Raw genomic sequence first — 26,139 nt, 5'->3', positions numbered from 1 at the left:
CTCTCCTGGGGAGGGGAAACTGAGGCAGGGGGCAGCAAAGCTGTGATTGGCCAGGCCCCCCTTAGGCCAGGCAGAATCTGCCCCCCGCCCCCCATGGCTTTCAGCAGCGGGAGGTCTCATTGCATGCATGTCCAGGGGCGCACCCCCCCACCCCCCATCTAACCCCAGCATCCTGGCTCCCCCCACCCACTGCAGTCTAGGGCCTGGTCACTAGGCACCCCTGGCCCTGACTCTGCCAGACTACATGCACCCCCCCACCAAGAGAACCCTGGTAGCTGGGGGTGCCAGGAGCAGGGGCAGCTGCTTGGATGGAAGGGGGAGGGGACTAGGAGTTCAGCCTGCAGGGTGTTAAGTGCCTCAGTTTACCAGCCCCTGCCCAAGGACCGCTCGCCCATGCTGGAGTTCTGGGATGAGTGTGGGGGGGGGGGGAGATGAGTCGGGGTACCCAGGAAGCCCCCCATCCCCCATTCAGCAACACACCATGCTCCCATCCTGGTGTCTGACCCTTTATTGAAGGCAAAGCTGACAGCGCTGCAGCCCCCACGGAGGGGCCCTGACGCAGCATGGGGGGGGGGGTCACAGGAGCTGGGCCCGCCCCCCAGAAACAGGGCTTACAAGCAAGGGGTACAGCTGGGGGGGAATTGCAGTTCCCTACAAACCTTGTGATTCAATGGGGAAGCCAGGGTCCCCCAGCCCAGGAAAGGCAGAAGAGCAGGTCAGGGGGAAACTGAGGCACAGGGGCTCTGACACCCCTGCTTGGAATAGACACAGCCCAGTGATGGGGTGAGCACAGCAGCCCCACTCCCACCCCACCTCCTGGGAGTAGAGGGGACAGGTCCGAGCCCCCCCGGGGGAGGGGAGCCCTCCGCCCCTGAATACTGTAGGCCCCACCCACTGAAAGCAACTGAGGCAGCCAGAAGGGGGGAGGAGAAGAGCCGTCACTCTTCCTTCTTGTCCTTGGGTCCCGCCTGCAGCATCTGGGGACAGACGGACATGGGGTCAGGGGACAGCCAGGCCCCCCGCTCCCCACAGCACCCCCTCAGCCAGGGCCCCCCCCAGCCAGGCCCCCCTCACTACCCCCACAGCTCTGTCCATGACCCTTGCTCCCCGCAGCACCCCCACAGCCAGGGCCCCCCCTCACTACCCCCACAGCTCTGTCCATGACCCTTGCTCCCCGCAGCACCCCCTCGCCAGGGCCCCCCCTCACTACCCCCACAGCTCTGTCCATGACCCTGGCTCCCCGCAGCACCCCCCCCGCCAGGGCCCCCCCTCACTACCCCCACAGCTCTGTCCATGACCCTTGCTCCCCGCAGCACCCCCCCGCCAGGGCCCCCCCTCACTACCCCCACAGCTCTGTCCATGACCCTGGCTCCCCACAGCACTCCTCCCCTGGCCAGGGCCCCCCCTCACCCCATTCCAGGGCCCCCCCTCACAGCTCTGTCCATGACCCTGGCTCCCCCCATGCAGCCCCCCCAGCAACCTCCCGTCACGCTGCACGTTAAAACTCCGCCAGCAGCTGCCAGGGCCCCGCGGAGCTGAGCCCCCCCCCGGCTAACCCAGCCGCACCCCGGCTGCGGGGACAGGGCTGGGCAACCGCGCCCGGCTGGGAGCCGGCCCGACGCACCTGCCTGCACGTAGCCGTCACGAGGGGCCGGGCACACAGCCCACAGCCGGGCGGGGCCAGGAGCCAGCCCTGCCCCACCCCCCAGCCCTGCCAGTGACCCCCCACCCTCCCCTCTCTGCCCCGTGCCCCCCAATCAGCTGACTGCTCCAGTTGCCAGCAGGTTATTTCTAGCCCAGCGGATCTCTTACCGCCAGCACCAGCAGCTCCCAGCCAGCACTGCCCCCTGGCGGGGGGGCTCTGGCCGAGCTGGGGGGGCAGACACCAGCCCTGCCCCTGGCTCTGGAATACGCATCCTGCTCCTCAGCCCCCAAGTCCTGTCCTAGACCAGGGCTCCGGCCACCCGCCCCCCCCCCACGCCCCTCTGCCCCACCTGCAGTTTGCCATGTTCCTCCAGCAGCCGGTCGTACTCCTGGGTCAGCCCCTGGGCCTGCTTCCTCATGGCCAGCGCCTCGCTCTCTGCCTTCTCCGCAGCTGGGGGGAGCAGCCCAGGTTAGCCCCAGCAAGGCCCCGCTCTGGGCAGGAAACGGGTGGAGGGGGCAGAGCGTGAACGGCCCTGAGCGTGGCTGGTGCTGCCTGAGTGTGCAGAGAGCCTGAGCCCCTGCCATGCAGCGCCTCCAGCCTCGGGAGGGGGATCACAGCCACAGGGCTGCCTCAGTTTCCCCATGCGGGTTGTCTTAGGCCAGGCGAACGCTCACGGGCCCCGGGCCGGGATTCACGGGGCAGCCCCGGGGCCAATGCTACCCTCAGGATTTAACCCCCGAGTTGCTGCAGGGGTGCAAACCCCCCTGGCCTCACCCCTCTTGCTAGTGGCCAGCTCCTCCTTCAGCTGCTTGAGCTCTGCCTTCAGTGCCTTGTTCTGCTCCGCGGCCCCTGGCCCCTCAGCCGGCCGCTCCCCGACAGCCACGCCGGCCTGCTTCAGCGCCTGGGGGGCACGGGGGGACAAGTGACCCCACATCCCCAGCCAGGCTCGCCAGCCCCAGGCCCCCACAGCCCCTGCACCCCCCTAACCCAGCCAGGGCCTGCCATCCAGAGCTCCACAGCCACAGGGCCCGAGCCCCTCAGGGCGCCCGCCTTAACCCACAAAGGGCTGGCGGCCCAGGGATCCAGAGGACGTGGGTTCGAGTCCCGCGCCCACCTGCTTCAGCTGGTCGTTGTCCTCCATGTATCTCTTGGCCGCGTCACTGGCGCCCTCCGCCTGCTTCCTGAAGGCGGCGTTGGAGGCCAGGAGCGAGGCCTGCTGGGAGATGAGCGTGACCAGCCGGCGCACGAGGCTGCGGGGAGCCCGGGCAGCGAAGGGTTAACGGCGCCGGCAACCGAGATGCAACCCCCAGTGCCCCTCACTCCCGACCCGCAGCCCCTTCCCCCCGCCAGCCCTTCCGGTGCCCCTCACTCCCGACCCGCAGCCCCTTCCCCCCCCCCCGCCAGCCCTTCCGGTGCCCCTCACTCCCGACCCGCAGCCCCTTCCCCCCCCCCGCCAGCCCTTCCGGTGCCCCTCACTCCCGACCCGCAGCCCCTGCCCCGCCCAGCCCTGCCAGTGCCCCTCACTCCTGACCCGCAGCCCCTTCCCCCCCCGCCCAGCCCTTCCGGTGCCCCTCACTCCTGACCCGCAGCCCCTTCCCCCCCGCCAGCCCTTCCGGTGCCCCTCACTCCCGACCCGCAGCCCCTTCCCCCCGCCAGCCCTTCCGGTGCCCCTCACTCCCGACCCGCAGCCCCTTCCCCCCGCCAGCCCTTCCGGTGCCCCTCACTCCCGACCCGCAGCCCCTTCCCCCCCGCCAGCCCTTCCGGTGCCCCTCACTCCCGACCCGCAGCCCCTTCCCCCCCCCCCGCCAGCCCTTCCGGTGCCCCTCACTCCCGACCCGCAGCCCCTTCCCCCCCCCCGCCAGCCCTTCCGGTGCCCCTCACTCCCGACCCGCAGCCCCTTCCCCCCGCCAGCCCTTCCGGTGCCCCTCACTCCCGACCCGCAGCCCCTTCCCCCCCCGCCAGCCCTTCCGGTGCCCCTCACTCCCGACCCGCAGCCCCTTCCCCCCCCGCCAGCCCTTCCGGTGCCCCTCACTCCCGACCCGCAGCCCCTTCCCCCCCCGCCAGCCCTTCCGGTGCCCCTCACTCCCAACCCGCAGCCCCTGCCCCGCCCAGCCCTGCCAGTGCCCCTCACTCCTGACCCGCAGCCCCTTCCCCCCCGCCCAGCCCTTCCGGTGCCCCTCACTCCCGACCCACAGCCCCAGCCCCGCCCAGCCCTGCCAGTGCCCCTCACTCCCGACCCACAGCCCCTTCCCCCCCGCCAGCCCTTCCGGTGCCCCTCACTCCTGACCCGCAGCCCCTTTCCCCCCGCCAGCCCTTCCGGTGCCCCTCACTCCTGACCCGCAGCCCCTTCCCCCCCGCCAGCCCTTCCGGTGCCCCTCACTCCCGACCCGCAGCCCCTGCCCCGCCCAGCCCTGCCAGTGCCCCTCACTCCTGACCCGCAGCCCCTTCCCCCCCGCCCAGCCCTTCCGGTGCCCCTCACTCCCGACCCACAGCCCCTTCCCCCCCGCCAGCCCTTCCGGTGCCCCGGCTCCCGCCCCGCAGCCCCTTTCCCCCACCCAGCCCTGCTGGTGCCCCTCACTCCCGACCCGCAGCCCCCTTCCCCCACCCAGCCCTGCTGGTGCCCCTCACTCCCGACCCGCAGCCCCCTTCCCCCACCCAGCCCTGCTGGTGCCCCTCACTCCCGACCCGCAGCCCCCTTCCCCCACCCAGCCCTGCTGGTGCCCCTCACTTCCGACCCGCAGCCCCCTTCCCCCAGCCCTGCCGGTGCCCCTCACTCCTGACCCGCAGCCCCCTTCCCCCACCGAGCCCTGCCGGTGCCCCTCACTCCCCACCCGCAGCCCCCGCCCCCCAGCCCAGCCCTGCCGGTGCCCCTCACTCCCGACCCGCAGCCCCCTTCCCCCACCCAGCCCTGCCGGTGCCCCTCACTCCCGACCCGCAGCCCCCTTCCCCCACCCAGCCCTGCCGGTGCCCCTCACTCCCGACCCGCAGCCCCCTTCCCCCAGCCCTGCCGGTGCCCCTCACTCCCCACCCGCAGCCCCCGCCCCCCAGCCCAGCCCTGCCGGTGCCCCTCACTCCCGACTCGCAGCCCCCGCCCCCCAGCCCAGCCCTGCCGGTGCCCCTCACTCCCGACCCGCAGCCCCCGCCCCCCAGCCCAGCCCTGCCGGTGCCCCTCACTCCCGACCCGCAGCCCCCGCCCCCCAGCCCAGCCCTGCCGGTGCCCCTCACTCCCGACCCGCAGCCCCCGCCCCCCAGCCCAGCCCTGCCGGTGCCCCTCACTCCCGACCCGCAGCCCCCGCCCCCCAGCCCAGCCCTGCCGGTGCCCCTCACTCCCGACCCGCAGCCCCCGCCCCCCAGCCCAGCCCTGCCGGTGCCCCTCACTCCCGACCCGCAGCCCCCGCCCCCCCAGCCCAGCCCTGCCGGTGCCCCTCACTCCCCACCCGCAGCCCCCGCCCCCCAGCCCAGCCCTGCCGGTGCCCCTCACTCCCGACCCGCAGCCCCTGCCCCCCAGCCCAGCCAGTGCCCCTCACTCCCGACCCGCAGCCCCTGCCCCCCAGCCCAGCCCTGCCGGTGCCCCTCACTCCCGACCCGTAGCCCCTGCCCCCCAGCCCAGCCCTGCCGGTGCCCCTCACTCCCGACCCGCAGCCCCTGCCCCCCCGCCAGCCCTGCCGGTGCCCCTCACTCCCGACCCGCAGCCCCTGCCCCCCGCCAGCCCTGCCGGTGCCCCTCACTCCCGACCTGCAGCCCCTGCCCCCCCGCCAGCCCTGCCGGTGCCCCTCACTCCCGACCCGCAGCCCCCTTCCCTCAGCCCTGCTGGTGCCCCTCACTCCTGACCCGCAGCCCCCTTCCCCCAACCCTTCTGGTGCCCCTCACTCCCGACCCGCAGCCCCCTTCCCCCAGCCCTGCTGGTGCCCCTCACTCCCGACCCGCAGCCCCTTTCCCCCAGCCCTGCTGGTGCCCCTCACTCCCGACCCGCAGCCCCTTTCCCCCAGCCCTGCTGGTGCCCCTCACTCCCGACCCGCAGCCCCTTTCCCCCAGCCCTGCTGGTGCCCCTCACTCCCGACCCGCAGCCCCTTTCCCCCAGCCCTGCTGGTGCCCCTCACTCCCGACCCGCAGCCCCTTTCCCCCAGCCCTGCTGGTGCCCCTCACTCCCGACCCGCAGCCCCTTTCCCCCAGCCCTGCTGGTGCCCCTCACTCCCGACCCGCAGCCCCTTTCCCCCAGCCCTGCTGGTGCCCCTCACCCCCGACCCGCAGCCCCTTTCCCCCAGCCCTGCCAGTGCCCCTCACTCCCGCCCCGCAGCTCCCCCACCAGCCCTGCCGGTGCCCCTGGCTCCTGACCCGCAGTCCCCCACTCACAAGGACAGCAGCAGGGAGAAGCCGGCCAGGTAGAGGTTGCGCTGGGCCCGGAACAGTTTCATGTGGAAATGCTCCACCGCGCCCGGGTTGTTCTGCAGATTCACCTTCTCCGTCACGTCGTCGTATTTCTGGATCTCACGCACAGCGTCTGGGGCAGTGAGGGGTTAACGGGCCAGGCACCAGCGCAGCGGAACCCAGGTGTCCGGACTCCCAGCCCCCCTGCTCCGACCCACCAGCCTCCACTCCCCTCCCAGAGCCGGGAGAGAACCCAGGAATCCTGGCTTCCAGCCCCCCTGCTCCGACCCACCAGCCCCCACTCCCCTCCCAGAGCCGGGAGAGAACCCAGGAATCCTGGCTTCCAGCCCCCCTGCTCTAACCACCAGCCCCCACTCCCCTCCCAGAGCCGGGAGAGAACCCAGGAATCCTGGCTCCCAGCCCCCCTGCTCCGACCCACCAGCCCCCACTGCCCTCCCAGAGCCGGGAGAGAACCCAGGAGTCCTGGCTCCCAGCCCCCCTGCTCCAACCCACCAGCCCCCACTGCCCTCCCAGAGCCGGGAGAGAACCCAGGAGCCCGGACTCCCAGCCCCCCTGCTCCGACCCACCAGCCCCCACTGCCCTCCCAGAGCCGGGAGAGAACCCAGGAGTCCTGGCTCCCAGCCCCCCTGCTCCGACCCACCAGCCCCCACTGCCCTCCCAGAGCCGGGAGAGAACCCAGGAGTCCTGGCTCCCAGCCCCCCTGCTCCGACCCACCAGCCCCCACTGCCCTCCCAGAGCCGGGAGAGAACCCAGGAGCCCGGACTCCCAGCCCCCCTGCTCCGACCCACCAGCCCCCACTGCCCTCCCAGAGCCGGGAGAGAACCCAGGAGTCCGGACTCCCAGCACAGCGCCCCCCAGGGCAGAGCGCCCCCGCCCAGCCCCGCCGCTCACCCAGCAGCAGCAGCACGAGGATGACGATGAGCACCACGAAGAACGTGTTCCCGTAGGTCACCACCAGCTGCACCAGGCGGGACCGGAAGATTTTCTGCCATCTGCCGGGGGCGGGAGAGGATCACACAGGCAGCCCCCCAGGCCCAGCCCCCCAGGGATATGGGGTCCCCCAAGCCAGAGACAGGAGTGACTCAGCCAGGGCCCAGCAGAGGGGAGCCCCCAGCACGGGGGCAGGGGGAGACGCCCTGCCCACCCCCAGGCCCCCCCGAAGCGCCCAGCTCGGGGCCCCACCTGGGCGCGGAGATGAAGGGGATGCAGAGCACGAGCACGGCGAAGACCTCGGCGTAGAGGAAGGTGGCCACGGCCGTCCACTGCAGGCTCATGGCGGGCGCAGGGCTGTGGGGAGGGAGAGCGTGAGCCCCCCCGCGCCCCACAGACGGCTGCCACTGATCCCTGCCGCCCCGAACCGCCCCATAGCTCCCTCCCGCCCCAGAGACGGCTGCCACAGATCCCCATCACCCTGAACAGCCCCATAGCTCCCCCTCGCCTCAGATCTCTGCTGTCCCCCTCCCTGCCCCATAGCCCCCACCCGGCCCCCCTCGTGGCCACCCTCCTGCCCTATCGCCCCCTGCACCATAGCCCCTGCCCGGCCCCCATCGTCGCCCCCCTCCCTGCCCCATAGCCCCCCCACGCCCCACAGACAGCTGCCACAGATCCCGATCACCCCGAACCGCCCCACAGCCCCCACCCAGCCCCATCGCCCCCCTCCTGCCCTATCGCCTCCTGCACCATAGCCCCTGCCCGGCCCCCATCGTCGCCCCCCTCCCTGCCCCATAGCTCCCTGGCCCCGGCCCCGCCCCCCGGTCCGCTATCCGGCAGCCCCCGGCCCCGCCCCCCGGTCCGCTATCCGGCAGCCCCCGGCCCCGCCCCCCGGTCCGCTATCCGGCAGCCCCCGGCCCCGCCCCCCGGTCACTATCCGGCAGCCCCCGGCCCCGCCCCCCGGTCCGCTATCCGGCAGCCCCCGGCCCCGCCCCCCGGTCCGCTATCCGGCAGCCCCCGGCCCCGCCCCCCGGTCCGCTATCCGGCAGCCCCCGGCCTCGCCCCCCGGTCGCTCTCCGGCAGCCCCCGGCCCCGCCCCTCGGTCACTATCCGGCAGCCCCTCACCAGGACGCGGCTCCTCGGGCTGGTTCCAGGTGAGCGCCGTGCGGCCCCACCCCCACCGGAAATAGGAAAAGAGGAGGAGACCCCGCCCCTTCCGGTCCGCTTTCCGCCAATGAGCGCCCGCGTACGCAGCGGAAGTCGCCGATCACCATCACCGGATGTTCCACCTGGAGACCTGCCCCCATGTGGGCGGAAACTGATCCCTCATGGCGCCGGAAGAGCCCCCGCCGGAGACAGGAAGTGCAGCCATGACACCTAGCGAGGCGGAAGCGGCTTCCTGGGCCGCACCGGAAGTGCCTCGAAGAGCCCCTAAGGGGGGCGGGGGGCGGGGGGCGTAGGGTGCCCAGATGTCCCGATTCTATACGGACAGGCCCGACTTTGGGTCGTTTTCTCATATAGGCGCCTGTTACCCCCCCCCCGCGATATTTCACACTTCCTGTCTGGCCACCGGGGGGGGGCAGATTGTCAGGGGCCTGTGAGCACCTCCCCCCCCCGTCCGTTCCCCGGGGAACGCTGGACGTCCCCACCCCCCACAGCGCCCCGGCCCCGGCCTGCCCCATGCCCCCACCCCGCCCCCCACAGCGCCCCGCCCCCACCCCCCACAGCGCCCCGCCCCCGGCCTGCCCCATGCCCCCGCCCCGCCCCCCACAGCGCCCCGCCCCTTCCCCACGCACAGTGCCCCGCCCCCACCCCCCCCAGCGCCCCGCCCCCGGCCTGCCCCATGCCCCCGCCCCCCCACAGCGCCCCGCCCCTTCCCCACGCACAGTGCCCCGCCCCCACCCCCCCCCAGCGCCCCGCCCCCGGCCTGCCCCATGCCCCCACCCCACCCCCCACAGCGCCCCGGCCCCGGCCTGCCCCATGCCCCCACCCCGCCCCCCACAGCGCCCCGCCCTGCCCCACGCACAGTGCCCCGCCCCCACCCCCCACAGCGCCCCGCCCCCGGCCTGCCCCATGCCCCCGCCCCCCCACAGCGCCCCGCCCCTTCCCCACGCACAGTGCCCCGCCCCCACCCCCCCCAGCGCCCCGCCCCCGGCCTGCCCCATGCCCCCACCCCACCCCCCACAGCGCCCCGGCCCCGGCCTGCCCCATGCCCCCACCCCGCCCCCCACAGCGCCCCGCCCTGCCCCACGCACAGTGCCCCGCCCCCACCCCCCACAGCGCCCCGCCCCTTCCCCACGCACAGTGCCCCACCCCCACCCCCACAGCGCCCCGCCCTGCCCCACGCACAGTGCCCCGCCCCCGCCCCCACAGCGCCCCGCCCCCGGCTTGCCCCATGCCCCCGCCCCACCCCCACAGCGCCCCGCCCCCGGCCTGCCCCTTGCCCCCACCTCGCCCCCCACAGCGCCCCGCCCTCGGCTTGCCCCATGCCCCCGCCCCCACCCCCCACAGCGCCCCGCCCCCGGCCTGCCCCTTGCCCCCACCCCTGGGGCGGTAACTGCCCCCCGGGACTCTGCCCTTTGCTCCCGCCACAGAGGTCATGCGCCACGATAGTAGCCCCAGACTGTGGACTCAGGACAGCTGCCCCTGCTCCGTGCCTCAGTTTCCCCCATCTAGTTAGGTTGGGGCAGAGGCAGTACCAGCCGGAACAGAGTGCACCCCCAAAGAGCCCATGGGACCCCCAAGGCCTAGAGCGAGGAGCTGAGCGCAGGCCCCGAGCTGGGGGACGGAGGGGAGAGGTGTCGCATGCTGGGCTGGCCAGACATGGGGCGAAGCAGGAGGGCCAGAGCCCAGGGGCGCGGCCCCGATCCCAGCAGCCAGGAGAGCCTGGCGTGGGGGGGCCCAGCCGCGGGGGGGTGATGGGAATGAATACGAGGGGAAGGGATTCCGGGGCTCCTGGACACTCATTTGCGGGGCTGCTGGGGAAGCACCCCCCCGCCAACTGGCCCGATCAGGCGCCTGCACCCTGAGCGCGGGCGCCCCCAAGGGACTGGCTCATTAGCGCTAGCGAGCAACGGCCATATTTGCATCTCAGCCCGCCCAAGTCAATCCAGAGTCACCCCACTTTGGATCTCAGATCCCCCTGCATCAATCTGGAGTCACTCCCCTTTGGATCTCTGCCCCCCCGGTTCAATCTGGAGTCACCCCCCTTTGAATCTCACCCCCCTAGCTCAATCTGGAGTCACCCCCCTTCAGATCTCAGCGCCCCCAGCTCAATCCAGAGTCACCCTCCTTCGATCTCAGCACCCCCGGCTCAATCCAGAGTCACCCCCTTTTGGATCTCAGATCCCGGAGACTCAATCCGGAGTCACTCCAGATTGCAAAGGGGGCAGGGCCAGGTTCGGATCTCAGTTCTCCCCTTGCCCTCCAGGATGCACATAGCCACACCCCCTAGAGTTAACCCCGCCCGCCGTGTCCCATCCGTGGAGCCCCAGCGCCACCTAGTGCCCGGTGCGGGGCTTCTCCGCAGCAATGCCCCCCCGGCCCGCCCCCTTCCGCAGGGCATTGTGGGACAGGGGCGGAGCGGGGCTTGACATTTCCTTGCCAGCTGAGCGCAGAGCAGGGCGTGCGTGGGGGTGCGGGGCTCTTAAAGGGCCAGTGCCGTGAAGCGAGGGGGGCAGTCCCGTGGCACCCCCATGCCGTGGCCCACGAGCCGGGGGGCCGGCCGCCTGGCCCGGGGGGTGACAGCCAGGAGGGTAGCCGTGGCCCTGACGGTGGTGGCCCTGGGCGCCCGGAAACTGTACCCACTGCTGCGCCGGGCCACCGTGGGCTCCCGGCACGTGGCCCCGGGGCCCGTGGGTGCCTCAACCGGCACGGAGCCCAGAGCCACCGGCGCAGAGCCCGGGCCCGACTCGGAGAGCGCGGAGCCCGAGCCCGACTCGGGCCACCGCCGGCCCGTGGCTCGGTGGCCAGAAGAAGACGCTGCGCCCAGCGTGAACCGGGCTTTCCTGCGGCGGCTGCTACGGCTGCTGCGGCTCCTGTTCCCTGGGCCACTGTGCCCGGAGACGGGGCTGCTGGCCCTGCACTCGGCCGCCCTGGCCAGCCGCACCTTCCTCTCGGTCTACGTGGCCCGGCTGGACGGGCGCCTGGCCCGCTCCATCGTCCGCAAGAGCCCCCGGCGCTTCGCCCGGCTGCTGCTCCAGTGGCTGCTCATCGCCGTGCCCGCCACCTTCGTCAACAGCGCCATCCGCTACCTGGAGGGGCGGCTGGGCCTGGCCTTCCGTGGCCGCCTGGTGGCCCACGCCTACGGGCTCTACTTCCGCGCCCAGACCTACTACCGCGTCAGCACCATGGACGGGCGCCTGCGGGCGCCGGACCAGTCGCTCACCGAGGACCTGGTGGCCTTCGCCGGCGCTGTGGCCCACCTCTACTCCAACCTGACCAAGCCGGTGCTGGACGTGGCCATCACCTCCTACGCCCTGCTGGGCGCGGCCCGGGCCAAGGGCGCCGGCACGGCCTGGCCCTCGGCCATCGCCGGCCTGGTGGTCGGCCTGACGGCCAAGGTGCTGCGGGGCTGCTCGCCCCGCTTCGGGGAGCTGGTGGCCGAGGAGGCTCGGCGCAAGGGCGAGCTGCGGCACATGCACGCCCGGGTGGTGGCCAACGCCGAGGAGATCGCCTTCTACGGGGGGCACCAGGTGCTGGGGCGCAGGGGGGCTGGGAGCCCGGACACCTGGGTTCTGTGCCCGGCTCTGGGAGGGGAGTGGGGGCTGCTGGGTTAGAGCAGGGGGTGCTGGGAGCCCGGATGCCTGGGTTTTCTCCCCAGCTCTGGGAAGGGGGTGGGGGGAATTTAAAGGGCCAGCAGCCCCCGGGGGCTCAGCTCTGCAGCCCTGTTTCTGCGCCTTGTTTATGTCTGTCTCCCGCCCAGTTCCCCCCAGGGCGGATGCGGGGCTGTTTGACCTGGGACTGACCCGGGACAGGCCGCTGCCCGGGGCTGCTCGCTGGGGACTCACCCCTGAGTCACCCTCGCAACAGCCCTGCCCCTCTTCCTCCGTCCTGCCCAAGGAGGAGCCCGGACGCCTGGGTTCCCCCCAGCTGTGCATGTGGGGTGAGGGGGCGCTGGCAGCCAAGACGCCTGGGTTCCCCCCAGCTCTGTGGGGGGGGGGTGGCAGTCAGGATGCCTGGGATCCCCCCAGCTGTGCATGTGGGGTGGGGGGGAGCTGGCAGCCAAGACGCCTGGGTTCTCAACTTGGTTCTACTTCCGTCTCTCTCTTCCTCAGTTTCCCTTTCTGGGGTTAAGCACACTATTCAGTGCCACCAGTGGCACCCCAGAAGGGCTCCCCATCCCCAGCGCCGCAAACTCCACCCCTCCCCCACCCAGCACCCCCTACTCCCCCGTTTCCCCCCCCAGCCTGTTTAGCACAGAATCCCCACAACTGGAGGGTCCCGGGCACAGGTTCCCCCAAGTCCCTCACTCGCCCCCCCCAGTGCAGGTGGAGTTGGGACCCCAACACCCCCTAACGCTCCCGGTCGCCCCCCGCGGGCGGAGCCGGGTCCCCAACGCCCCCTGACGCTCCCTGTCGCCCCCCGCGGGCGGAGCCGGGTCCCCGACGCCCCCTGACGCTCCCTGTCGCCCCCCGCGGGCGGAGCCGGGTCCCCGACGCCCCCTGACGCTCCCGGTCGCCCCCCGCGGGCGGAGCCGGGTCCCCGACGCCCCCAGACGCTCCCGGTCGCCCCCCGCTGGTGGAGCCGGGTCCCCGACGCCCCCAGACGCTCCCTGTCGCCCCCCGCAGGCGGAGCCGGGTCCCCGACGCCCCCAGACGCTCCCTGTCGCCCCCCGCGGGCGGAGCCGGGTCCCCGACGCCCCCTGACGCTCCCGGTCGCCCCCCGCGGGCGGAGCCGGGTCCCTGACGCTCCCGGTCGCCCCCTGCGGGCGGAGCCGGGTCCCCGACGCCCCCTGACGCTCCCTGTCCCCCCCGCGGGCGGAGCCGGGTCCCTGACGCCCCCTGACGCTCTCTGTCGCCCCCCGCTGGTGGAGCCGGGTCCCCGACGCCCCCTGACGCTCTCTGTCGCCCCTCGCGGGCGGAGCCGGGTCCCCGATGCCCCCTGACGCTCCCTGTCGCCCCTCGCGGGCGGAGCCGGGTCCCCGACGCCCCCTGACGCTCCCTGTCGCCCCTCGCGGGCGGAGCCGGGTCCCCGACGCCCCCTGACGCTGTCGCCCCCCGCGGGCGGAGCCGGGTCCCCAACGCCCCCTGACGCTCCCTGTCGCCCCTCGCGGGCGGAGCTGGGTCCCCAACGCCCCCTGACGCTGTCGCCCCCCGCGGGCGGAGCCGGGTCCCCAACGCCCCCGGACGCTCCCTGTCGCCCCCCGCTGGCAGAGCCGGGTGCCTGACGCCCCCAGATGCTCCCGGTCGCCCCCCGCGGGCGGAGCCGGGTCCCCGACGCCCCCTGACGCTGTCGCCCCCCGCGGGCGGAGCCGGGTCCCCGACGCCCCCAGACGCTCCCGGTCGCCCCCCGCGGGCGGAGCCGGGTCCCTGACGCCCCCTGACGCTCCCTGTCGCCCCCCGCGGGCGGAGCCGGGTCCCTGACGCTCCCGGTCGCCCCCCACGGGCGGAGCCGGGTCCCCGACGCCCCCTGACGCTCCCTGTCGCCCCCCGCAGGCGGAGCCGGGTCCCTGACGCTCCCGGTCGCCCCCCACGGGCGGAGCCGGGTCCCCGACGCCCCCTGACGCTCCCTGTCGCCCCCCGCAGGCGGAGCCGGGTCCCCGACGCCCCCTGACGCTCCCTGTCGCCCCCCGCGGGCGGAGCCGGGTCCCCGACGCCCCCTGACGCTCCCTGTCGCCCCCCGCGGGCGGAGCCGGGTCCCCGACGCCCCCTGACGCTCCCTGTCGCCCCCCGCGGGCGGAGCCGGGTCCCTGACGCTCCCGGTCGCCCCCCACGGGCGGAGCCGGGTCCCCGACGCCCCCTGACGCTCCCTGTCCCCCCCCGCGGGCGGAGATGGGTCCCCGACGCCCCCTGACGCTCTCTGTCGCCCCCCGCGGGCGGAGCCGGGTCCCTGACGCTCCCTGTCGCCCCCCGCTGGTGGAGCCGGGTCCCTGACGCCCCCTGACGCTCCCTGTCGCCCCCCGCTGGTGGAGCCGGGTCCCGGACGCCCCCTGACGCTCCCTGTCGCCCCCCGCTGGTGGAGCCGGGTCCCTGACGCCCCCTGACGCTCTCTGTCACCCCCCACTGGCGGAGCCGGGTCCCTGACGCCCCCTGACGCTCTCTGTCGCCCCCCGCAGGCGGAGCTGGCCCTGCTGCAGCGATGCTACGGGGCGCTGGCCGCACACCTGGACCTGGTGCTGCTGCAGCGGCTCTGGTACGTGATGCTGGAGCAATTCCTCATGAAGTACGTGTGGAGCGCGGCCGGGCTGGTCATGGTGGCCGTGCCCATCGTCACGGCCACCGGCTACTCGCAGAGCGGTGAGCTGGGGGGGCTGGCAGGGCTGAGCGGCACTGGGGGGCTCTGGGGAAGGCTGGGGGCACTGGGGGGCTTTGGGGAAGGCTGGGGGCACTGGAGGGCTCTGGGGAAGGTTGGGGGGCACTGGGGAGCTTTGGGGAAGGTTGGGGTGCCCGGATGAGGACAGGGTGGGGGCTGAGTTACTGTTACCAGCTTGTTCCTGGCCTGGCCCCCGCCTGCAGCGCCGGTCCCACCCCAGTGCCCCCCCCCGGGTCCCTCTCGGACGGCGCAGGCAGCAGGCACCTGGCCGCGTTCCCGAGCGGCCCCGTCGCGCTGCAGAGACGCACAGGAGCCGGCGGCTGGATCGTCCCCCTGCCGGCCCTCGGGGAACCGGGGGAACCAGCCACCGAGGGTGCCAAGCGCCGCCTTCCGGGGCTGGCCCAGTGAGGTGGACACGGGCCCCGACACGGCTTGTCCCCGGCGGCCCGCAGGAGGCGCACGCCAGGCCGCACGCGACGGGTGAACCAGGCCCCGCAGGGCCGACAGCGAGAGCGGCGCGGACGTTGCGTTTCACGCTGCGACTTAACATGAGACCCGCGGGGGGCCGAACCCCCGGCGGACGCAGCCAGGGAGGGGACCAGACCCAGGGGCGCGGAACGGAGCCGCCCAGGAGAGAATGAAAGAGAATCCACCCCCGGCGGGCGGCTCGGCAAGGGGGGAGCGGGGCCGGGGCCGGCGACGCCCTGAGCCCGGGAAGGCGTCGAGGGGATGAAGGCAGCGAGGGCCAAGTGCTGCTGGCCGCGGTCAGGCCCCGTTTCCACCTCACTGGGCCAGGCCCAGGGCCAGATCCCCCCACGCAAGAGTCCCCTGTTCGTGCCCCCCAGGATCGCATTCACCTGGGGTGGGGCCCAGCCCAGAGTTCAGCGGGTAGGGCAGTGGGGAGCTGCAGGGTAAGGGGCTGCCAGAAGGGGGCGCTGCCTCGGTGCAGGCTGGGGTGCTTGAGGGGCTGGGAGAGGCAGAGTGTGTTGGGGGCGGCCAGGGGGCGCTTGGGGGGCTGAGAGAGGCAGAGTGTATTGGGGCGGCCGGGGGGTTTTGGGGGCCTGGGAGAGGCAGAGCGTGTTGGGGTCAGCAGGGGGGCGCTTGGGGGGCTGGGAGAGGCAGAGCGTGTTGGGGTCAGCAGGGGGGTGGTTGGGGGGCTGGGAGAGGCAGAGCGTGCTGGGGGTAGCCGGCCGGGGGGCGGTTGGGGGGCTGGGAGAGGCAGAGCGTGTTGGGGGCAGCCGGCCGGGGGGTGGTTGGGGGGCTGAGAGAGGCAGAGCGTGCTGGGGGTAGCTGGCCGGGGGGCGGTTGGGGGGCTGGGAGAGGCAGAGCGTGTTGGGGGCAGCCGGCCGGGGGGCGGTTGGGGGACTGGGAGAGGCAGAGCGTGTTGGGGGCAGCCGGCCGGGGGGCGGTTGGGGGAATGGGAGAGGCAGAGCGTGTTGGGGGCAGCCGGCCGGGGGTCGGTTGGGGGGCTGGGAGAGGCAGAGCGTGTTGGGGGCAGCCGGCCGGGGGGCCCTTGGGGGGCTGGGAGAGGCAGAGCGTGTTGGGGGCAGCCGGCCAGGGGGTGGTTGGGGGGCTGGGAGAGGCAGAGCGTGTTGGGGGAAGCTGGCCGGGGGGTGGTTGGGGGGCTGGGAGAGGCAGAGCGTGTTGGGGGCAGCCGGCCGGGGGGCGGTTGGGGGGCTGGGAGAGGCAGAGCGTGTTGGGGGCAGCCGGCCGGGGGGTGGTTGGGGGGCTGGGAGAGGCAGAGTGTGTTGGGGGCAGCCGGCCGGGGGGCCCTTGGGGGGCTGGGAGAGGCAGAGCGTGTTGGGGGCAGCCGGCCGGGGGGTGGTTGGGGGGCTGGGAGAGGCAGAGCGTGTTGGGGGCAGCCGGCCGGGGGGTGGCTGGGGGGCTGGGAGAGGCAGAGCGTGTTGGGGGAAGCTGGCCGGGGGGTGGTTGGGGGGCTGGGAGAGGCAGAGCGTGTTGGGGGAAGCTGGCCGGGGGGCGGTTGGGGGGCTGGGAGAGGCAGAGCGTGTTGGGGGCAGCCGGCCGGGGGGCGGTTGGGGGGCTGGGAGAGGCAGAGCGTGTTGGGGGCAGCCGGCCGGGGGGCGGTTGGGGGGCTGGGAGAGGCAGAGCGTGTTGGGGGCAGCCGGCCGGGGGGCGGTTGGGGGGCTGGGAGAGGCAGAGCGGGTTGGGGGCAGCCGGCCGGGGGGTGGTTGGGGGGCTGGGAGAGGCAGAGCGTGTTGGGGGCAGCCGGCCGGGGGGTGGTTGGGGGGCTGGGAGAGGCAGAGCGTGTTGGGGGCAGCCGGCCGGGGGGTGGTTGGGGGGCTGGGAGAGGCAGAGCGTGTTGGGGGCAGCCGGCCGGGGGGTGGTTGGGGGGCTGGGAGAGGCAGAGCGTGTTGGGGGCAGCCGGCCGGGGGGTGGTTGGGGGGCTGGGAGAGGCAGAGCGTGTTGGGGGTAGCCGGCCGGGGGGGTGGTTGGGGGGCTGGGAGAGGCAGAGCGTGTTGGGGGCAGCCGGCCGGGGGGTGGTTGGGGGGCTGGGAGAGGCAGAGCGTGTTGGGGGCAGCCGGCCGGGGGGCGGTTGGGGGGCTGGGAGAGGCAGAGCGTGTTGGGGGCAGCCGGCCGGGGGGGGGTTGGGGGGCTGGGAGAGGCAGAGCGTGTTGGGGGCAGCCGGCCGGGGGGTGGTTGGGGGGCTGGGAGAGGCAGAGCGTGTTGGGGGCAGCCGGCCGGGGGGTGGTTGGGGGGCTGGGAGAGGCAGAGCGTGTTGGGGGCAGCTGGCCGGGGCGTGGTTGGGGGGCTGGGAGAGGCAGAGCGTGTTGGGGGCAGCCGGCCGGGGGGAGGTTGGGGGGCTGGGAGAGGCAGAGCGTGTTGGGGGCAGCCGGCCAGGGGGCCCTTGGGGGGCTGGGAGGGGCAGAGCGTGTTGGGGGAAGCTGGCCGGGGGGTGGTTGGGGGGCTGGGAGAGGCAGAGCGTGTTGGGGGCAGCCGGCCGGGGGGTGGTTGGGGGGCTGGGAGAGGCAGAGCGTGTTGGGGGAAGCTGGCCGGGGGGTGGTTGGGGGGCTGGGAGAGGCAGAGCGTGTTGGGGGAAGCTGGCCGGGGGGTGGTTGGGGGGCTGGGAGAGGCAGAGCGTGTTGGGGGAAGCTGGCCGGGGGGTGGTTGGGGGGCTGGGAGAGGCAGAGCGTGTTGGGGGAAGCCGGCCGGGGGGGGGTTGGGGGGCTGGGAGAGGCAGAGCGTGTTGGGGGCAGCCGGCCGGGGGGTGGTTGGGGGGCTGGGAGAGGCAGAGCGTGTTGGGGGCAGCCGGCCGGGGGGCGGTTGGGGGGCTGGGAGAGGCAGAGCGTGTTGGGGGCAGCCGGCCGGGGGGCCCTTGGGGGGCTGGGAGGGGCAGAGCGTGCTGGGGGCAGCCGGCCGGGGGGCCCTTGGGGGGCTGGGAGGGGCAGAGCGTGTTGGGGGAAGCTGGCCGGGGGGTGGTTGGGGGGCTGGGAGAGGCAGAGCGTGTTGGGGGAAGCTGGCCGGGGGGTGGTTGGGGGGCTGGGAGAGGCAGAGCGTGCTGGGGGTAGCCGGCCGGGGGGCGGTTGGGGGGCTGGGAGAGGCAGAGCGTGCTGGGGGTAGCTGGCCGGGGGGCGGATGGGGGGCTGGGAGAGGCAGAGCGTGTTGGGGGCAGCCGGCCGGGGGGCGGTTGGGGGGCTGGGAGAGGCAGAGCGTGTTGGGGGTAGCCGGCCGGGGGGCGGTTGGGGGACTGGGAGAGGCAGAGCGTGCTGGGGGTAGCTGGCCGGGGGGCGGTTGGGGGGCTGGGAGAGGCAGAGCGTGTTGGGGGCAGCCGGCCAGGGGGCCCTTGGGGGGCTGGGAGGGGCAGAGCGTGTTGGGGGAAGCTGGCCGGGGGGTGGTTGGGGGGCTGGGAGAGGCAGAGCGTGTTGGGGGCAGCCGGCCGGGGGGTGGTTGGGGGGCTGGGAGAGGCAGAGCGTGTTGGGGGCAGCCGGCCGGGGGGTGGTTGGGGGGCTGGGAGAGGCAGAGCGTGTTGGGGGCAGCCGGCCGGGGGGCGGTTGGGGGGCTGGGAGAGGCAGAGCGTGTTGGGGGCAGCCGGCCGGGGGGCCCTTGGGGGGCTGGGAGGGGCAGAGCGTGCTGGGGGCAGCCGGCCGGGGGGCCCTTGGGGGGCTGGGAGGGGCAGAGCGTGTTGGGGGAAGCTGGCCGGGGGGTGGTTGGGGGGCTGGGAGAGGCAGAGCGTGTTGGGGGAAGCTGGCCGGGGGGTGGTTGGGGGGCTGGGAGAGGCAGAGCGTGCTGGGGGTAGCCGGCCGGGGGGCGGTTGGGGGGCTGGGAGAGGCAGAGCGTGTTGGGGGCAGCCGGCCGGGGGGCCCTTGGGGGGCTGGGAGGGGCAGAGCGTGTTGGGGGCAGCCGGCCGGGGGGCCCTTGGGGGGCTGGGAGGGGCAGAGCGTGTTGGGGGCAGCCGGCCGGGGGGCCCTTGGGGGGCTGGGAGGGGCAGAGCGTGTTGGGGGCAGCCGGCCGGGGGGCGGTTGGGGGGCTGGGAGAGGCAGAGCGTGTTGGGGGCAGCCGGCCGGGGGACGGTTGGGGGGCTGGGAGGGGCAGAGCGTGTTGGGGGCAGCCGGCCGGGGGGCCCTTGGGGGGCTGGGAGGGGCAGAGCGTGTTGGGGGCAGCCGGCCGGGGGGCCCTTGGGGGGCTGGGAGGGGCAGAGCGTGTTGGGGGCAGCCGGCCGGGGGGCCCTTGGGGGGCTGGGAGGGGCAGAGCGTGTTGGGGGCAGCCGGCCGGGGGGCGGTTGGGGGGCTGGGAGGGGCAGAGCGTGTTGGGGGCAGCCGGCCGGGGGGCCCTTGGGGGGCTGGGAGAGGCAGAGCGTGTTGGGGGCAGCCGGCCGGGGGGCCCTTGGGGGGCTGGGAGAGGCAGAGCGTGTTGGGGGCAGCCGGCCAGGGGGCCCTTGGGGGGCTGGGAGGGGCAGAGTGTGTTGGGGGTAGCTGGCCGGGGGGCGGTTGGGGGGCTGGGAGGGGCAGAGCGTGTTGGGGGCAGCCGGCCAGGGGGCCCTTGGGGGGCTGGGAGGGGCAGAGCGTGTTGGGGGCAGCCGGCCAGGGGGCCCTTGGGGGGCTGGGAAGGGCAGAGCGTGCTGGGGGCGGCCGGGGAACCCCACGCAGGGTGTCTCTGGGGTAGATCTGCCCCCCGATTCCCACTGCCCCCCAGACTCGGAGCAGGTGAAACGGGCCGCGCTGGAGATGAAGGAGGAGGAGCTGATCGGCGAGAGGACCGAGGCCTTTACCACGGCCAGGAACCTGCTCACCGCAGCTGCCGACGCCACCGAGAGAGTCATGGCCGCCTACAAAGAGGTGAGGGGGCGCCCGGACGCCTGGGTTCTCTCCCCGGCTCTGGGGCGGGGTGGGGGGGCCTGGGAGCCCGGACACCTTGGTTCTCTCCCCAGCTCTGGGACAGGGTAGGGGCTGGGAGCCCGGACGCCTGGGTTCTCTCCCTTGCTCTGGGGTGGGGTGGGGTGGGGAGGGCTGGGAGCCCGGACGCCTGGGTTCTCTCCCCGGCTCTGGGGAGGGGTGGGGGGGCCTGGGAGCCCGGACACCTTGGTTCTCTCCCCAGCTCTGGGACAGGGTAGGGGCTGGGAGCCCGGACGCCTGGGTTCTCTCCCTTGCTCTGGGGTGGGGTGGGGTGGGGAGGGCTGGGAGCCCGGACGCCTGGGTTCTCTCCCCGGCTCTGGGGCGGGGGGCGAGGGGGGCTGGGAGCCCGGACGCCTGGGTTCTCTCCCCGGCTCTGGGATGGGGGGTGGGGGGAACTGGGAGCCCGGACTCCTGGGTTCTAACTCCCTGCCCTGCAGGTGACAGAGCTGGCCGGTTACACCGCCCGGGTCTATGAGATGTTCCATGTCTTTGAGGACGTGCAGCGCGGGCGCTTTGCCCGGCCCGGCGAGGCGGAGGAGGGCGGGGACCAGGCTGCGGCTGTCATGAGGCACGGGGTGCGCGTGGAGGGGCCCCTCAGCATTCGCGGTGAGCCCGGGGCAGCCATTTGTGTGGGCCTCACTAAAATGGGTCTTCTCTGAAATGTGTGTGTGTCCCCTGTGCCCCCCGCTGGAGGGGAGGGACCCCGCACCCCGTATGTCCCCTGTGCCCCCCGCTGGAGGGGAGGGGCCCCGCACCCCGTATGTCCCCTGTGCCCCCCGCTGGAGGGGAGGGGCCCCGCACCCCGTGTGTCCCCTGTGCCCCCCGCTGGAGAGGAGGGGCCCCGCACCCCGTGTGTCCCCTGTGCCCCCCGCTGGAGGGGAGAGGCCCCACACCCCATGTGTCCCCTGTGTCCCCCGCTGGAGAGGAGGGGCCCCGCACCCCGTGTGTCCCCTGTGCCCCCCGCTGGAGGGGAGGGACCCCGCAGCCCGTATGTCCCCTGTGCCCCCCGCTGGAGGGGAGGGACCCCGCATCCCGTATGTCCCCTGTGCCCCCCGCTGAAAGGGAGGGGCCCCGCACCCGGTGTGTCCCCTGTGCCCCCCGCTGGAGGGGAGGGACCCCACACCCGGTGTGTCCCCTGTGCCCCCCGCTGGAGGGGAGGGGCCCCGCACCCCGTGTGTCCCCTGTGCCCCCCGCTGGAGGGGAGGGGCCCCGCACCCCGTGTGTCCCCTGTGCCCCCCGCTGGAGGGGAGGGACCCCGCACCCCGTGTGTCCCCTGTGCCCCCCGCTGGAGGGGAGGGGCCCTGCCGTTAATTCTCTCTCTCTGCCCTCCCCCCTTTCCCTCTGTTCGCCCCCAGGCCGGGTCGTGGACGTGGAAAACGGAATCATCTGTAAAAACATCCCAATTATCACCCCCACCGGGGACGTGGTGGTGGCCAGCCTGAACCTCAGGGTAAATGGGAGGGGCTGGGCTGGGCTGGCAGGGGCTGCAGGTCGGGAGTGAGGGGCACCAGCAGGGCTGGAGGGGGGACAGGGCTGGGCTGGTAGGGGCTGCGGGTCGGGAGTGAGGGGCACCGGCAGGGCTGGAGGGGGGGCAGGGAGCAAGTGGGGGCTAGGGAGGCGCTGGAGGAGACAGAACCAGTGGAAATCGGGGGAGTGGGGGAACTGGGGTGGGGCTGGCACACGGGGAGGGGTCAGTCAGCTAACAGGGCCCTACCCCACCTCTGAGCCCTCCCCACCTCCTAGAGACCCTGGGGGGACAGGGGGACCAGGTTTCCCCCTCCCCTACAGTCGGGGGGTCTCACGTCTCTCTGGCCCCCCTGCAGGTGGATGGAGACATGCATCTTCTCATCACCGGCCCCAACGGCTGCGGGAAAAGCTCCCTCTTCCGGATCCTCGCGGGCCTCTGGCCGGCCTATGGGGGGGTCCTCTACAAACCGCCACCCCAGCGCATGTTCTACGTCCCCCAGAGGTGCGGGCAGCCCGGATGCTTGGGTTCTCTCCCTCGCTCTGGGAGGGGAGTGGGGGCTGGTGGGTTAGAGCAGGGGGGCTGGGAGCCAGGACTCCTGGGTTCTCTCCCCAGCTCTGGGAGGGGAGTGGGGGCTGGTGGTTAGAGCAGGGGGCTGGGAGCCAGGACTCCTGGGTTCTCTCCCTCGCTCTGGGAGGGGAGTGGGGGCTGGTGGGTTAGAGCAGGGGGGCTGGGAGCCAGGACTCCTGGGTTCTCTCCCCAGCTCTGGGAGGGGAGTGGGGGCTGGTGGGTTAGAGCAGGGGGGCTGGGAGCCAGGACTCCTGGGTTCTCTCCCTCGCTCTGGGAGGGGAGTGGGGGCTGGTGGTTAGAGCAGGGGGGCTGGGAGCCAGGATTCCTGGGTTCTCTCCCTCGCTCTGGGAGGGGAGTGGGGGCTGGTGGGTTAGAGCAGGGGGGCTGGGAGCCAGGACTCCTGGGTTCTCTCCCCAGCTCTGGGAGGTGTGTGTGGGATGGTGGGTCACAGTGGGCGGGGGGCAGGAGTTTGTTTACCCCCCATGTTTACCATAGGCCCTACATGTCAGTGGGCTGCCTGCGGGACCAGGTGATCTACCCCGACACCGCCCAGGACATGGCGCGGAAGGGGCTGACGGACGCTCACCTGGAGCAAATCCTCAGCATCGTCAGCCTCAACTACATCGTCCAGCGGGAGGGAGGTGGGTGAGGGGGGGCATGGGGGTGATCAGGGCGGGGAGGCCATGGGGCAGAGTGGGGGGGATGGGGTGGAGTGGGGGTGATGGGGTGGGGGGCTATGGGGACGATGGGGCAGAGTGGGGGTGATGGGTGGGGGGCTATAGTGAGGATGGGGCAGAGTGGGGGTGATCAGGGCAGAGGGGCAATGGGGGGGATGGGGTGGGGGCCATAGGAGGGCTAGGGCAGAGTGAGGGGGATGGGGTGGGGGGCCATGGGGGGGATTGGGCAGAATGGGGGTGATGGGGTGGGGGGGCCATAGTGGGGATGGGGCAGAGTGGGGGTGATGGGGTGGAGGGCTATGGGGGGGATGGGGCAGAGTGAGGGTGATCAGGGCAGAGGGGCCATAGGGGGATGGGACAGAGTGGGGGTGATGGGGTGGGGGACAGGGGGTGATGGAGGAAGAGCTAAGACCCCCCAGTGAGTGACCAATGAGGCATCTTCTTTCTCCCACGGGGGCGGGGCCAGGCTGGGAGGCCATCAGCGATTGGAAGGACGTCCTGTCGGGGGGTGAGAAGCAGCGAATGGGGATGGCCCGGATGTTCTATCATAGGTCAGTGACCCGCCCCCCCCGTAGATTCCCCCCTGCGGCTGGTCCCTGACAGGTGGGGGGGAGGGGGAGGATTTTGGGGGGGAGGGCGGGGCGGGTAGCTGCTCCCCTTGCTGTCAGGGGGAGGTGCTGTGGGGTTGGGTGGAGTTGCCTGGGGAGGGGCTGCCCCCCCAGCCTCACGTCTGCCCCCAGGCCGCAGTACGCCCTGCTGGACGAGTGCACCAGCGCTGTGAGCATCGATGTCGAGGGGCACATCTTCCAAGCCGCAAAGGATGCTGGGATCTCACTGCTCTCCATCACCCACCGTCCCTCACTATGGTAAGTCCCATTTCCGCCTCCCCCGCTATGGTACATCCCATTCTCCCCTCAACACTCACTATGGTACAGCCCAGTCCACCCACACCTGCTATGGTACATTCCATTCTCACCCCAAAAATCATGGTATGTTCCATCAACACTCCTATGGTATGTCCCATTCCTCCCACTGCCATGGTACAGTCTCTTCTTCTCCCTCCCTCACTATGGTACATCCCAGTCTCCCCACTGCTATAGTATGTCCCATTCCCAGCTCCAGCCACGTACTATGGCCTGTGCCACTTTCCCCTGCTATGGTACAACCCAGTTCCCCCCCAATGCTTGCTATGGTATGTCCCATTCCCAGCCTCAGCCGCTCCTATGGTATCTCCCTCTCTGGAACATCCCATTCCCCCTCAGTACATCTCAGTTTCCCCCCAACACACTATGGTACGTTCCATCCCCTCCTCGGGCTCTGGTATGTCCCATTCCTAGCCCCAGCCATTCCTGTGGTATGGCCCAGTCTCCTCTGCTATGGTACAACCCAGCCCCAGCCCCTCCCCATTCTCCCCATCACACTGTGGTACTTCCCACTTGCCATGCACCCCCATCTCCATGGTACATCCCCCTTCCCTGACTCCTCCCCCCAGTGATGGGCGGGCACTCCCTGATCCTGACCCAACCTCTGACCTCAACCAGTCCCTGACCTCTGACCTTAGCATTAACCCAACACCCAACCACAATCAGCCTAACCCCGCCCACTGCCCTTAACTCTGACCCCGCCCCCCAGCTCTGATCTGTCCTTAACCCTGACCCCCAATGCAGGAGGGGGCGGGGCTGCTCTCTGGGGGGCGGACCGTCCAGCCAGGCATCCTCCCAGCAGGGAGCTCCCCAGCCCCCCCACACGTATCAACCCCCCCCGCCCCACCCCACACGTATCTCCCATCCCCCACCCTGCCCTCCTCCCTACATGTACCACCCTCTGCTCCCCCCGCATGTATCAACCCTTCCCCCCACCCTGCCCCTATCCCTACATGTATCACCTCCCTGCCCTGCCCTGCCCCGCCCCACATATATCACCCACCCCCCTCCCTACATGTATCATCCCCTCCTCGCGGCCCCCCCGCATGTATCACCCCCCTACATGGCACCCCCTGATTCTCTGCCCACTTCTCCCTGAGCCCCCTCCATGTGTCCCCCCCGCCCACTCCCGTGTCCCCTCTCCCAGCAGCCCCCACGTCCCTCCCTGGGAGCCAGCCAGTCCCTGGCCAGTCAATGGCCCTTTGTTCCCAGCCCCCGGGCCCCCGCAGGGCTGGGGGGGTGCGGGTTGGGAGTGAGGGGCACTGGCAGGGCCGGGGGCTGTGGGTCGGGAGTGAGGGGCACTGGCAGAGCTGGGGAGCTGCAGGTCTGGAGTGAGGGGCACCGGCAGAGCTGGGGGGCAGGGCCAGGCTAGCAGGGGTTGCGGGTCGGGAGTGAGGGGCACATGCAGGAGCGGGGGCTGTGGCTCGAGAGTGAGGGGCACCGGCAGAGCTGGGGGGCAGGGCTGCAGGTTGGGAGTGAGGGGCCCCACTGACCCTGCCCCCCCCCCAGGAAGTACCACACCCACGTGCTGCAGTTCGACGGGGAGGGCGGCTGGAAGCTGGAGCGTCTGGACGCGGCCGCCCGGCTCTCGCTGACCGAGGAGAAGCAGCGGCTGGAGATGCAGCTCGCCGGGGTCCCCCGGGTCCAGCAGCGCTTGGCCGAGCTCTGCCAGATCCTGGGGGACGACGCTCCCCCCGGCCCAGCCGGGGCCCCCCACAGCTCGGCCTGAAACGGTGAGGGGGTCCCTTGGGGCACCTCCTGTCACCCCAATACGGTGTGTGTGTGGGGGCATTAATCCTCCCCTGGGAGTTGGGGTCACCCTGGCTGCCCCCAATCTCCCAGTGATTGAAGAATGGGGCCCCTCCCCCACTCAGCTCCCCAATCGCCCCCCATCACTGAACATTTCAGGGGTCTTCTGCAGCACCCCCAATTTTAGTGCACTTAATGCCTCTTCCCCTGTGATAGGGGGGTGGCCTGTACTGTGAAATGGGGGGTTCTCACCCCCCCGCACCTCAGTCCCTCACGGCACCCCAGAGAATCCACTGGCCCAAGGGGGCGACTGCCAAGAGTCCCCCAGGCCGCTCCCCAAGGCTTCACCTTGGAGCCCTCGACAGTGTGGGGCGCACAAGGGCAGTGGGATGTGCTCACGGCCCCCCAGGATTGCTGATCCGAGACCCCCAGGACCTCCATGCTGCACAGACTGGAGAATGTAGCCACGGGGGGGCGGGGGTGAGGAGGAACCGGGCGTTGCTTCGATTCCCTGCGTGTGGCAGACACACATCCACTTTGACTTAATCTGGTTTGAGAACCAGTTTAAATCCCTGTGTGGACGCTCTGAATTCGCTGTAGGAACAAGTGAAACTGGTTTCAAGCCCCCTGTGGATGTGCTGAATTCACTTGAACAACGGGTTTGATTAAACTGGTTTAAAGCCCCATCTGGACGCTCTTAATTCAGTTTAACTGAACAGCTTCTTAAACTGCAGTAAAGGTAAATCCCTTGAAATCCCCGTCTGGACGCACGCTGGGAATTTGGTTTAAGAACCAGCTCAGTTAAACCAGTTTAAATCCCTGTCTGGATCTGAAGTGGGTTGAAATTTGCACCTGGGCTAAGGTCTGACCCCCCCACCCCACTGGTGCCTTATGAGCCGACAGAGCCAGTAAAAGAAACCAAGAGAGACCCCCGTGTCCGGCGTGACTCACTGGGCTGGGGGACGTG

The 26,139-nt window shown here is 72.5% G+C and overlaps 2 protein-coding genes across 3 annotated transcripts; one reads left to right on the top strand and one right to left on the bottom strand.

The window, feature by feature from the left end:
* Window positions 1-493: 493 nt before the first annotated feature.
* BCAP31 (B cell receptor associated protein 31) lies at window positions 494-7,341 on the bottom strand. Its single transcript, XM_050927390.1, has 7 exons — window positions 7,217-7,341; window positions 6,926-7,026; window positions 5,999-6,146; window positions 2,760-2,895; window positions 2,420-2,546; window positions 1,995-2,095; window positions 494-977 (listed from the first exon to the last, which is right to left on the bottom strand). Exons 1-7 carry the CDS (start codon window positions 7,306-7,308, stop codon window positions 939-941), a joined length of 744 nt encoding a protein of 247 aa, XP_050783347.1. The 5' UTR covers window positions 7,309-7,341; the 3' UTR covers window positions 494-938.
* Window positions 7,342-10,643: 3,302 nt separating this feature from the next.
* ABCD1 (ATP binding cassette subfamily D member 1) lies at window positions 10,644-26,098 on the top strand. 2 transcript variants are annotated; one of them, XM_050927222.1, is made up of 10 exons: window positions 10,644-11,658; window positions 14,241-14,421; window positions 19,589-19,731; window positions 20,226-20,394; window positions 21,144-21,238; window positions 21,612-21,757; window positions 22,319-22,464; window positions 22,967-23,051; window positions 23,241-23,366; window positions 24,933-26,098. In XM_050927222.1, exons 1-10 carry the CDS (start codon window positions 10,660-10,662, stop codon window positions 25,150-25,152), a joined length of 2,310 nt encoding a protein of 769 aa, XP_050783179.1. In that variant the 5' UTR covers window positions 10,644-10,659; the 3' UTR covers window positions 25,153-26,098. The 2 variants fall into 2 exon arrangements, with proteins under 2 accessions (XP_050783179.1, XP_050783180.1); XM_050927223.1 differs by lacking the exon at window positions 24,933-26,098 and having other exon boundaries at window positions 22,333-22,464; window positions 23,241-23,339.
* The last annotated feature ends 41 nt before the right edge of the window (window positions 26,099-26,139 follow it).

This window comes from Gopherus flavomarginatus, chromosome 18 (genome assembly GCF_025201925.1).
Source record: "Gopherus flavomarginatus isolate rGopFla2 chromosome 18, rGopFla2.mat.asm, whole genome shotgun sequence".
NCBI lineage: Eukaryota > Metazoa > Chordata > Testudines > Testudinidae > Gopherus > Gopherus flavomarginatus.
Note: the sequence above shows the minus strand (reverse complement) of the source record. Positions and strands in the feature narration are given on the sequence as shown.